The sequence below is a fragment of the Myotis davidii genome, unplaced genomic scaffold (assembly GCF_000327345.1).
Source record: "Myotis davidii unplaced genomic scaffold, ASM32734v1 scaffold900, whole genome shotgun sequence".
Lineage (NCBI taxonomy): Eukaryota > Metazoa > Chordata > Mammalia > Chiroptera > Vespertilionidae > Myotis > Myotis davidii.
In genome coordinates, this window is record NW_006295185.1 from 252,772 (window position 1) to 266,233 (window position 13,462).

Sequence of the window (13,462 nt, forward strand, 5' to 3'; positions counted from 1 at the left end):
CGGTACATTTCGGCAGCCGCTACTCGGGACCTCCTCCTTCCTTTCTTCTCACGCACTGACCGGTCAAACACCCTGGGCCCCGGCCCACTCCCCCCCCCACCCTCCGCTTCACGCACACGCACTCCACGCAGGCTCCTCCTTCCAGCTCCGGGTGGGCATTGGACAGTTCCGCAGGCTTGCTAGAGCCGGGGAAGGGGAAGTGCTACCGGAGACCTACTGCGCAGGCTTAGTACTCAGCGCCGCATTGTGATTGGCCCACACGGGGAGAAGGTTTGCGCATGCGCCTAGTTTCTCCCAAACTTGCAAAGTCCGCGCTGGACTTGCTGTAAGTTTCCACGGATTGGGAGCAGTGAGTTCAGCTGAGCGAGTTCAGAAAGCCGTCCAAGCTGAGACCGTGGGGCCGCTTGGCCTGGCTTTTGTGGCCGGTGCTGCCGCTGTGTTGTTGGAGGAAAATGGTAACAGCACCTCACAAAGCATGGCCCCAGCACTGAATTTTGTTCTTTTGTTTTAGACCACAAGCTACTGGGTACTAAGCCTTCCGGATTCTCTGGCTTGACTCCACTTCCAGTCTTAACATATAGGTCCGAGCTGGGTCTCCCGGTTTCCCAGTTTTAAATTGATCTTTTACAAATTGCTGGCACTTTCCCACCCAACCTCTGCCTAGGGCAAGTATTCATTCCTCTCTCTCTCTCTTGCCCCATATCGCTTTTATATTGTGCAATTCTAATTCCTAGATGCTGTATCGGGTGCTGCGGATAGTCTCCTGTCAATCTTTCGTGCTTGAGAGCAATTCCTAAACAGGACTTTTAGAGTTGGGGCGCGGGGGGGGGGTGGGGGGTGGGCAGGTGCGGTGACTGAGTATAAATAGATGTTTTGACTCTACCAAATGTAAGCTAAATTGGAAATAAAATTTTGGCTGTATGTAAAACATAACATATGTCTTTTCTCAAAGTTTTTGGATTACATATTCATTTAACAGGTATTTATTGAACACTTGCCACTTGGCCATTACTATGAAGGGGGATCTAGAGGTTTATGAAAAGTATAGGAAGTGGTCACTATATAGTTGGGGAGATGACATATACTGGTCATTTAAAATATATATATGTGATGTAGTACCAGAGCAAGAGAAGAGACTATGGGATGGGATAGCTAAGGAAGGACTTCACGCAAGAAGTATTACTTGAGCCTGTCTTCAAGAATGAGTAGAAAAATTCAAATAGTGGAGGAGGAGAAATGATATTGCAGATGGTGAATACACTGGGACCAAAGGAAATGTTTTTAGTGTTTATACACCGTTAACTGTGGATGCAGTCTGCCCCAGGTTGAATCCTGGCTCTGCCACTTGGGCATGTCACTTAGCTATGCCTCACTTTCCTCGTCTACCAATCTCACAGATTTGATATGAAGATTAAATGAGAAAGCACCATGCTATTTAAATTAAAAGGCTTGGAGGTATAAAATGAACAAAACCCAGTACATTTCCAGGAGACAATGGCAGGGAGTACATACTAGGAAGTTAATAAGGACAGGTTAATAATGTGGGATCAGATTTGAGCTAGCCAAATATTTTGTCCTTAATCTTGTAGATGATTACATTATTTTATTTTATTTTTTTTTAGTAAAATAGGGATAGAGGGTGAAATTACAAAGGCATTGTTTTAGATAGTTTAACTCAGGAAGCAGTCTTTACTGGGTGAAAATAATTCAGAGTTCCCTTACTCATTTAGAATAATGTTCAAGAGGGGAGGAGAGTGAGGAGAGTGGGAAATCAACCAAAGAATGCATATGTATATGCATATATGCATAGCCTTTTGACACAGACAATAGTGGGGTGAAGGCCTAGCGGGGGCAGGGGCAGAGTAGGAGGCAAAGGTGGGGAAAATGAGGGACATCTGTAACAGAGTCAACAATAAAAATAGAACAAAAGAAACAAAATATAGGATAATGGGTGTTCAGAAGTACAGGAATGTATAACTTTTTTAGATTTTTAAATTGATTTTTAGAGAGGGGAAGGAGGAGAGAGAGAGAGAAAGAAACATTGATACAAGAGCAAAACATCCATCAACATCCATGGGCTGCCCCCTCCCCCCCACAATGTATCGAGCCAGGCTCCTGCATTCAAACCAGCAACCTCTGGGTGCACAGGCCAATGCCCAAGCAACCCAGCCACACAGGCCAGGGCTACTCTTCTGTAGATAATGATTACCAGATTTAGCTTCAAATGCAGAGAAGAATGCTGCTGAAAACTATTACCTAGACATTAGCCAAAAAAAAATAATGATAGCTATCCACACTATAAAATGAGAATTGGTATTCATAATGATGGCCTTGCTTTAGTCAACAAAGATTAAATCCTTCTCGAGATGGTTTTAATATTGAATAGCATAATCTAGGATTTTAGAAATGGGTGACCCACATATATGTGTAAAGAGTTAGCTATAAATATATCTGCTGACTCAGCTAAAAAGCTTGTTAACTAGGAGACCCTGTCTTCCTAACCATTTTGTGTAACCTGGACTTGGCTGAGCAGTTGCATTACAGACCTATCACTGATGCATTGAATTGTTTTTCTTTCTTTTTTAAAAAATTGTTTTTCTCATATTGGGATGGATTTAGTCACATTTGTCTCTTCTGTAGCTCAGCCTTACATACAAATAAGATGGCAGCTCATGTGTGGTGCTGGAATCCCTGACCCTGATGGCATTAGCAAACAGCTCATGTTGATGCTATTGGCATTTGCCAATATTATTCCTATGAAATATGTGGGAGGATGGATAAAGTCTTAAAAGCAAACATAAAAGGGGTACAATTTATTGTATGTAAATTATACCTCAGTAAAATTATATCAAACAAATTCTGAACCTGAAGTCACTTTCAGGGGAGGGAGTACTCATCTTGACCAAGATGTGTGATGCTTAGTAAGCTTTGGGAAGCTGCCCCCTAATACCATAAGAAAGTTCTGTTCATTTATCATCTTCCAAGCATAATCTAGGCTTCTGGCAAATTAGACCCAACCACTTTCTTCTACATTCAGTTGTAGAGGGGTGAACCCTCGGTTTGCAGTTCCTTTTGACACTCCACCATTCTAGAAGGACATGATTGTATGGAGAGCTCGGGAATGCAAGACACTATGAGGTTTATGCCTTGTCCCAAGATCCCTCCACCTGGGCCTGAAATGGTTAGTCCCGGGAACAAAGTCCCCTTTTGCTGGAGCTGCCACCACTAGCTTCCCCCCTCCCTTACTCCCTGTTTGGCCCTCTCCCACGGCGGGCCTTCCCCATTGGCCAGTCAAACACAACCGACTGCAGCAGCCAATGGGAGTCGCTCTCCTGAACATTCAGAGGATGGGTGCTCGTGGTGTGATGAGGGGGAGGTTGGCGCCTGGCACGCGCCCCTCTACATCTGGCAAGTCTGTGACAGAAACAGTAACTCTCCCTACACACGCACACCAGGGTCCCCTGGCTCCCTCCTCTCAGCTGCGCGGGCCTCCGCTACCCGAGGCTTGTCTTGGCAGCGCCCTCCCAGGCTCCTCCTCGGGGCTCGCGAGTGCACCTGCTTCCTCAATAAGAGAGCATCCCTTTATCCTAGGGCTCGGGACGGGGCCAAGACGGCTCGGCTCAGCTGGCCGCTGCTCCGGAGGTGAAAGCGGTGTCTCCGCCCCGCCCAGTAGAGTAATGTTGCTGCAAGGCCAAAGTGCTCCAGAGATGCCTTAGGGTGCAGCTTTGTCCTCCCCAGCTGTGCTCCTGGCCCGCTGACCCCCGCGTGCTTCAAGAGAGTGGGGGTGGGGAAGCCCGAGATCTGTAAGCTAAATGGGGGCGAGGAGAAGGGAAGACCATCCCGTAGTGGTGTGCGCCGCTCTCCCCACCCCCCTTTCCTCATAGGCTTCCTCCCTGCGGTGTATCCTTGGGGATCGGGCAAGGGAGGATCCTAGCCTAAGGCGCGGCAGCAGCTAAGGGCGCGCTGTGGGTCTCAAGCCCGAGTCTGATCTGAGACACAGGCAGAAGGAGAAGGCTCGCGGCTTGCTGTCTCTCTTCCATGCCTCCCTTCCCTGCCTGGCTTTTGTGTTGGTGCTTCAGAAATGTGGGGAGGGTGAGCTGGAGGAGAAGGAGGGGGACCTAGGTTGAGAGGCACCCCCTGCACGCGCGCGCGCACGGTGCCGGCGCACGCACACACGCGCGGACACACACTCACGGACACGCACACACACGCACAAAGCTCGCTCGCCTCGAGCGCACTAACGTGGCCGTTTTCTTTGTGTGGAGCCCTCGAGGGGGGTTGGGGCCCCAGTTTGGTCCCGTCCTGGGGAGATGGCGCAGCCCATCCTGGGCCATGGGAGCCTGCAACCTGCCTCCACCGCTGGTCTGGCATCCCTGGAGCTCGACTCGTCACTGGACCAGTACGTGCAGATTCGCATCTTCAAAATCATCGTGATTGGGGACTCCAACGTGGGCAAGACCTGTTTGACCTTCCGCTTCTGCGGCGGGACCTTCCCGGACAAGACTGAAGCCACCATCGGCGTGGACTTCAGGGAGAAGACCGTGGAAATCGAGGGCGAGAAGATCAAGGTGATGCAGCCGGTCAGGTCCAGGAAGGGTGGGCTCTGGGAGGGGGCCTCGCCTGAGGCTTGGATCTAGTGGTTGTGAAGCCTCAGACGCGTGGCTGTGTCGCTGTTTGCTGAGCCCAAGACCCTTGGCACCTCCTCATCCCCCTTTTCCTCTCTCAGCCGCGGGGTTCCAACCTCACCCGTTTTGGGGGGCAGGCCGGAGTGGGTGCATTCATGCCCTCTGCCTCTACCTGACAGCTTCCGCCAGGAAAAGCATGTGTGATACCATCCTTACCCTGCGCCAGGAGCAGCACCTGTGGGCAGAGGGAGGCAGGAGGGAGTCGGTCCTGGTGTGGGATGGATCCCAAAGCACTTTACATATCTTGAGGTCTCTTCTACCTCTTGGGGGCCAATAGGCTGCAAAACCCCACTTTGGTTAAGGCATTAGAGGGGAGGAAAGGATGGAAATCCATAGACAATTACAGTTTATGGTTACTGTTGGGGCTGAAATGGAATAGGGGTGGAGTGGGGTGGTTCTGGCACAAAGTCATGAACCCTTTTAAAGAAACTGAGACAGGGTCACCCACAAGCCCTTCATAATAGAACTACTTCTTTTGGAACAGTCCTTCTCAAATGCTATCTTCTGTATTTGTCGCTATTCGCCATTACTCATTGTGTAGGTATTGTCTTCAGCAGGCCTTTGTAAAAATGCAGAGCAACTTATCTGAGGGTCAACGGAAGTGTCTTGGTCCTCCCTTCTCAGTAGTTAATGAAGTAGCCTAAGTACAGATATTCTTGTCTGACCATTTGTACTCACTTTTGGTTCAGAAAAGGTGGAAACTCAATAGGACAGGAATAGTTCAATGCACAGAGGCTAATGGGAGGGAGGACATGACAAGGGCAGCTTCGTGTCAGGGGAGTAGGAAGGGGGCAGGTCCATGGGTAGGAAAGTCACCTCAAAAGACACTATGCACTAAAGACCAACTCCACTAGACCCATAACTGACCTTTTCTTGAGCTTATGGTCAGACCCTGTCAGGTAAAGGTAAAAAGCTCCCTCCTGCTGGTCAAAGAGCCCAAATGACCACAAGGCCCATCTTCAGAGTGATATGGAGAGAAGGGCTTAGCAACTGGGGAAAATGATGAAAAACATTGTAAACTCTGCAAGATTCTTGACTTCTTGGTTTTCACAATGAACGTGTTTTATTTTTTTTAATGTTTTTATTGGTTTTTTGTGGCTTTTTAAAAATATATTTTATGAATTTTTTACAGAGAGGAAGGGAGAGGGATAGAGAGTTAGAAACATTGATGAGACAGAAACATCGATCAGCTGCCTCCTGCACACTCTCTACTGGGATGTGCCTGCAACCAAGCTATAAGCCCTTGACCGGAATCAAACCTGGGACCCTTGAGTTCGCAGGCCAATGCTCTATCCACTGAGCCAAACCGGTTAGGGCTACAATGAATGTGTTTTAAAATGGCTTCAGAAACTGGGCCAAGATGCTAGACGTGTCAGGAAGATGGACAGCTCAGTATTGATAAGGGAGAGCTCTTGAGAACAACTGAGTCCCTGGGTCAGGAATATAGGGCACTGTTTTGTAATAGTGATCATTTTCAGCCCTTGCATTTTTGGAGGAATTGCTACATTTCTTTTTCAAAGTCGAAGTAGGTATCTGTCTTTCTCCTTTCCCAGGGCTTTATGTTGACGGTTGCTTGTTTAGGACTTTCTCTGGGGTGTCTAGCTTCTTTAATGTAAAGTTGTAAGATTCTGGAATTTCTAAAGCATGCCTTAACAATCCAAAGTAGTAATATACTTATGGATGTGCTCTTAGACCCTCAAGACCCTTAAAATGTAATGCTACTGCCTGTTTAAAATCAAGTGTCACATTGAGCCAAGAAGCTCTCTGGGTTTAAGAGAGGGGAAAGAAGTCCACCTGAAATTTACATGGAGGAAAAAGGAAGTGTTTGGGAGTGTAGGGGAGAAGAGAGGAGGAAACTAGAAAGTGTAAAATGGGAGGTGAAAATGAGTGGAAGAGGGTCACCACCCAATGCCCTTGGGGAAATTTTTAAAAGTTTCCTTCCCTTACAACAGCCCAATACTTAGCCAAACTGGATTTTACAGTCTCTGCCAAAGATTCTGGACTTTTCCCAAGGGGCAGAGCCTGTGACAGTGTGAGTCACTAGAAACAGAGCTGAGCAGGACACCACGTGCAGAGAAGTGCTCAATACAGGCTTTTTAGGGGAAGATGATATTTCAAGAGGGCGAAACCTTGTGACACTTCTGAAGGAGCTCTCTGAGGGCAGATTCTGAAGGATCTCAGGGTGGGCTATGGGAGTGGGGAGATGCTGATCCTGCCTCATCTAAAGCTGCTGCAACCTCGGGGCCAAAGCCAGCGGGCGAAGACCAGCTTGTCCGTGGGAAGATGGCAGAGCGTGGCAGCGAGCACATGATCTCAAAGGAGATTTGGCCCCACACTCCGGCTGGCCTGGAGTTTCTCAAGGAACAAGTAACAAAACCACACTAGGAGGTGGCTGCCAAAGGCTTCTCCCTTTGGGGGAGAGAGAAAAGTCCTGTGTGCCAGGCTGAAGTGGCCCTAGACCACAGCCAGCAATAGAAGGCTGTCAGGCTATAAAATGCCAGCTCTCAAAGGAGCCTGGGAAAGAGGGCTCAGTGAGCTCTTCTCAGTCCAAGAGTAGGGTGTGGCCTCTACTGGGCTGCTTCCCTGTGTCCCAGGGTAGCATATACCGTCAATCCCTGTAGGGGGATGACTGAGTCAGCACATTTGGGACAACTCTCTTAATTACCAGGGCCATCCCTGAGGCTTTGAAACCCAATTTGGTGTCTCCAGTCAATGTGTCTTCACACCCTCCCCATCACAACACTTATAATCCAGTGTTTCCTAGTTAACATGAGCATCAAGAAAAGCCTCCAATGAGTAAATAATAATACTACTAATAATAAACCCCTGCTTTGTGAATAAACAAAGAGCCCAGACTGGATACTCTACATGCACTACCATATTTGATCTTCACAGCAGACCTATGAAATTAGGACTGTTATTATCATTCCTTTTTATAGATAAGGAGGTCAAAGTTAGAGAGATTAAATAACTTGCTCAAAGGCATGTGGATCTGAGCTTTAGTCTTTGACCTTTGAACCTAACCAAGCACTTCACCATCTCATTATCCTGCCTTCCCCGTGACAAGACCAGTATTACAACCTAGATTCAGAGCCCATGCTCTCTACCACCTCACTCTACCCTCAGGGGCAATATCTGGCCTGGGGGAGTGTGCACAGGGGCAAGTGGCATCCCACATAGCAGCCTGATAGTCTCTTCTAGGCCAGGGGGTCCAGGGTTATAGTCCCAGGACCCAGAATCCTTCAAGGTATCTCCTTTAACTGCACCCCAGACACTGAGCTGAGTACCTAGGTTTTACTTTTTGTACCTTGACTGTCTCACTTTAGCCATGAGAATCAGAAAATGTTCAGAGATGAAAGAGACCTTAGAGAACCTTTAACCCAACATCCACATTTTACAGATAGGAAACAGGCTCAGAGAGGGAAAGTGACATGCCTAAGATCACACAGGGCCAGGCCTACAACTCAGGTCTCCTATTTCCCTTCTGGTGATTTTTCAATATAAATGCCTGCTCTGGGCTTGTCCTGATGTCCATGCAGCCTATGCAGTCACTTGTGACAGGGACACAGAGACACATCGTATGGGAAAGCTGACAGTTGTTCCTGACATCAACCTTGGTGGAGGCATGCCCCAACCTCTGAAGAAAGAGTGGAGTTTCCCATAATGATCATTATGGAACTGTCTCCTTTAGCTTTAGCTAAGTCATATTGAGCCTGTCTCGGACTAGAAGCACTGGAAAATGCCAAATGGGGGTGTGTGAGGGGTGGGATGAAGGAGGTATTAGAGGGGAGACTCAGAACTAATTTTGGAGCCATTCTTTGTAAATTCTCATGGGAGCACTTCCTCCTCCCCAGTTTGGTTCCTTACACCTAGCACCCCCTCAGCCCTAACCCTGCAGACCAGGCACACTGCAGGTTAGCCATGGATGTGGGTAGGCGCCAACCAGGACCGTGGGTATCTCTTTCTCTGCTGATCATTTGGAAAATCACCTTCCTGTGTTACATTACCGAGTGGACGAAGGCTGAGCTAAGTGTTCCCTCAGAAGCTGCCTGCAGTCAGAATGACATCATGTCTTCCTTAGGGCTTCTGAGCTTCCATCTTCTGCCAGTTAGCTTAATGTTTAATTACCCATCAGTGTGTGTTTCTCTGCCTTGTTTCCTCACTTTCTGTGCATTAGTTCCTCTTCGTTTCTGTCCTTCTTTGCCAACCGTTGGGGCAGCCTTGTGTGTGTATCTTAGACGCAGATGGGACAGGCCAGCTAGTTAAAAAAATATTTGTTTTAAACTATTCCCATCATCCACTCAGGCACCCTCAGGAGGTTACAGATGTATTTTGCTCCACTTTTCTACATCTACTCTCCCCCGCTGGCCTCCAACAAAAGGACATTCATGCATCATCTATAGAAAGATGCCAGATATGTTCCCTAGGGAAAAGAAATATCTGTGTCAGCTATGAGCATGTGCAGGGAGTGGGGGACTTGCTGAAGCTTGCTTAGGCAGTGGTGGCCCCAGGAAAATGATGAAAAAGGCTAGATTTATCTTTGGTAACTCCCCGGGATGTGCCCCTCGACCCTCCTCCAACATCCCTGTTATATTGATTGGACCTACCCCCAGCCACCATGCAGGTTGCATTCCTCTCTCCTCCCCTCCCCACTGACTGCCTGTGCCTTGGCTCTATCCCATCGACAAGAAGCCAAGCTTTCTGCGCTTTCCAGGATGAGAACCAATGGGTTCAAGGAGCAGCTACTAGGGCAGTGCTGATGGGCTTTCTGAGTCAATAGCAACAACTAACATGTGCAGAGCACTTTATATTTTGCAAAAGCTCTTTTTTTCTTGTGTTATTTCATTTGCCTAGTCATTTATTCAGCTAGTAAGTGAAGGAGCTAGGAGCCAGGTCTCCCAGTTCCAAAACTACTGCTGCATTTCAACAGTGCCCGGTCCATCATTTGTTGGGCCAGACTTGATAGTGGAGGTTTGGGGCTAGGGAGGAAGGGAGAGTGTGTATTAGGCACTGTGCCATGTACTTACAAGTAATGCTAATCCTCACAGCATCACTACAAGATTCCTATGGTTATCCTCAGTTTCCAGGGGAGGACTCTGAAGATAGACTAAGTTTCTTGCCTAAGGACACCTAACTAGTAGTATGTAACTGGGCTGAGATTTGCATCCAAGTTTGTTTAACTCTGTTACTTCCCACTGACCCTTGGAGAGAAAAGAGGACTGGAGGAGCATGTATGTGGTTAAGGGGCAGTTGTCCCCCCAGGGTCAACATGTAGATACAGTGCCCACAGGAAATGAATGATGGATGAGAGGAGTGCCAGCTGCAAAAGAGGAAGAAGGTGACAGGGGCCTATAAGGATGTTGAGAAGAATAGGAACATCAAACTTCCAAACAAAAATGAGGTCATGTGTGTGTCCAGTGAGCCTGACTGCTGTGCTCTTCCTTTTGTGATGGCATTTCTGATTTTCTGCTGTGAGAAGCCTGCTTCCTGGCTCACTTCTCACCACAAACAGGGGCTCAAAGAGTTCGAAGTGGGATTTATAAAGAGCTAGAATGAGAGCAATGCCTCCAGTTTAAATTCTGAGCTTCCAAATAAAAGCTTCAAGGCTCCCCGTAACATTGGAAAGGCAGAGTTGGTCTCCAGCAGAGAGGGCCCTCCCTATAGTTCCGGGAGCTCGGGTGGTGTACACAATTTTGAAGCCAAAGAAAAGCCAAACAACCAACCTACTCAGCCCCAAACACCTCACACACTCCCACCCCTGTTCTTGCTAGTGGCAGGTATTTTTAGAGTCCTGAGCTCATGGTGGTAAAGCATCTGCCACATGCCTGAGGGCTGCTAGGGATTCAGCCTTATTCAGAGGCAAGAGTTAGAAATTAGGATATTCTTGTGCTATACCTGTTCTCTTCCCACTGACCTCCATTCCTCTCCTGGCCTGCTCTCTCTTTCGTCCTCCTCAGAGGACCAGAGCAGTGGAAGAAATGAAAATCTTTTCTGGCTCTGCATGCCAAAGCAAATCAGTCTTCAAGGACTCATGTTTTTCGCATAACCAAAGTTGAATGTTGTCTCTGAAATTGCCTTGGCAGATACCTAGGATACCAGACTGCTGGTAGTTTTGGTAACTCAGGCCAAAACTGCTTGTTGATAATGATGACAGTTTTGATGACAACCATATTGATAAGTGATTGGATGCAGAAAAAGACAGCTTACAGTTTAGCTGGAGAGATGCCAAGAGCAATGATGAAACATCTAGAGAACAAATAAATATATTCTGAATGGTGTGGTATGGACTCAAAGGGCGCTAGAAATGCCTACGAAAAGAGAATTTAAGAGAAGGTGGAGAAGGTTTTAGGAAGAAGGTGGGGGCATGAACCAAGTCTAGAAGAATGAGCAAGATCGAGGAAGGATAATGAGGGGGCAACCGATTATGTAGGGAAGGATGAACTAGCAGGACCAAAGGTACAGAGGAAATGAACCAGGTGTAGCTGAGTAGTTTGAAACGAGGTTGGGTGAAGTAAAATTACGGCAGACAAAACTTTCCATTTGATGCCACATGCAGAAGAAGGCTAACATAATTTCTTAATGAGATGGATGACATGCTGAAAAAGCAGGGATTTAGGAAGGCTAGTTTGAAAGCAGTATGAGGAAGCACTGGAGTAGAGACATCTAGAATCCAAAAGACTTCACTGTAGTCCAGAAGTAAGGAGGAGAGGGTCTGTCCTAGGGAAATGAAAATCAAAAAACAAGAGCGAGTGAATCTGCCCTGGTCGGTGTTGCTCAGTGGTTAGAGTGTCAGTTGGCACAACACAGAGTCAAGGGTTGGATTCCAGGTCAAGGGCACGTACCTGGGTTGCATGTTCACTCCTCGTCCCCTGTTGGGTCACGTGTGGGAGGCAACCGATTGATGTGTCTCTCTCACTTCTCTCTCTCTCTCTCTCTCTTTCTCTCTCTCTCTCTCTCTCTCCTCCCTCCCTTCCACTCTGTGCAAAGCAGTGGGGAAAATATCCTCAGGCGAGGATTAACAACACCAAAAAAGAATGGGTGAATCTGAAGGTCATGCCAAAGGCATATGGTGGCCATGTCCACAGAGGGAATGAAGGGGAGCCTAGACAATGAAAATTGATGTTCAGAATGATGACTCTGGGGCCCTGTTAAGATCTTCACTGAGCAAGGAGATTCAATTATATTTACTAGATTACATTGACTGACCAATAACTCCAAATAAAGGCTATACTTCGTTTTAAGAACCACAGTAGTCAATTAGTGACCATAATCACATTTTCTTTGATAACTGAGAATTGCATAAGGCTTAGGGACCATCATTCTGCATATGAATTTCTCTTGTCCAAGATTTTGGATGTATAAAGAGAAATAGATTGGGCAGAATGTGTGTTGACTCCAGAGTGTCCCTTGGAAGTTGCGTCCTGGTATATGTTACTTATATCAGCATTTTTCCTTCATAATTTGGCCTTTATCCAAAAAGGTGAAATACAGAAGAAAAATCCAGTGAGCTAAATTATCATTTATATAACAAAGAAGTGAACAAAATAAATTGAGCTAAAAGCTGAAATTTAAACACTAACTTTGTTTTCTTTAAAAAGTCATAAAAAACCCAACAAAACCCAAAACAAAGTGATGAATACTTACAGTAAAAAAATTTGGAAAAATACAACAACAAAAAAGAACTAAATAAATATTACCTATAGTCCCATTGCCCTTAAACAATCATTAATGTTCTGTTGTATACACTTCCAGCCTTTCCTATGCATATGACTATGCTTAATTTTTTTAAAAAATTAGGACCATAGCATATGAAAACTTTCATATCCTGCTTTCACTTATATTTTGTGCACACTTCCTCCACCATTTATTCTTTGAAAACATTTTTTTGAGGTGAAAACATTTTAATGGCTGCATAATAACCCACTGTATAGCTATATAAACTTTAGCTATTCCTCTCCTACTGAGCATTTAGGATGTTTCCTGTTTTTTTTTAAAAAAAAACATATTTTTATTGATTTCTGAGAGAGAGAGAGAGATAAAAACATCAATGATGAGAGAGAATCATTGATCAGCTGCCTCCTGCACACCCCGCACTGGGAACTGAGCCTGCAACCTGGGCATGTGCCCTGACCAAGAATCAAACTGTGACCTCTTGGTTCATAGATCAACACTCAACCAGTGAGCCATGCCATCCGGGCCTGTTTTTTATGCTACAGGGTTATTTATTATTATTATTTTTTAATTCTCACCCAAGGATATTTTTTCCATTGATTTTTAGACAGAGTGGAAGGAAGGGAGGAAGGGGTGAGAGAGACACATCGATTGGATGCCTCCTGCACATGCCCTGGCCAGGACCTGGGATTGAACTCGTAACCCTTTGGTCTGATGCTCTAACTACTGAGAACCAGCCAGGGCTGTTTCCTGTTTTTTAAAAAGTATAAATGACATGATGATTAAGACTTTTGTACAAAAGTTTGACCACATATCTGCTATTTCTTTTGTATATCTGGTAGATGATTGGAAGTGAGATGATAGGCTCAAAGAGTTTTTAACATTTTTAAGGTTCTTGATAGCATTGCCAAATTGCCCTCAGAAAAGGTGATTCATGTACATCCCAGTTTTTGAACTAAAAACCATGAGGTTTTTCAACTCAAGATTTTCAACTAAAAATCTTTTTTTTTTGTTTTTAAATATATTTTATTGATTTTTTACAGAGAGGAAGGGAGAGGGATAGAGAGTTAGAAACATCGATCAGCTGCCTCCTGCACACCTCCCAC

The 13,462-nt window shown here is 46.2% G+C and overlaps 1 protein-coding gene across 1 annotated transcript in view; it reads left to right on the forward strand.

Moving 5' to 3' along the window:
• Positions 1–3,884: 3,884 nt before the first annotated feature.
• Positions 3,885–13,462, forward strand: part of RAB33A (RAB33A, member RAS oncogene family) — a 19,292-nt gene continuing 9,714 nt past the window's right edge. The window contains exon 1 of the mRNA XM_006769868.2: positions 3,885–4,568. Coding sequence (XP_006769931.1) covers positions 4,311–4,568 — 258 coding nt within the window. The 5' untranslated portion in view covers positions 3,885–4,310. The remainder of the gene's footprint in view (positions 4,569–13,462) is intronic.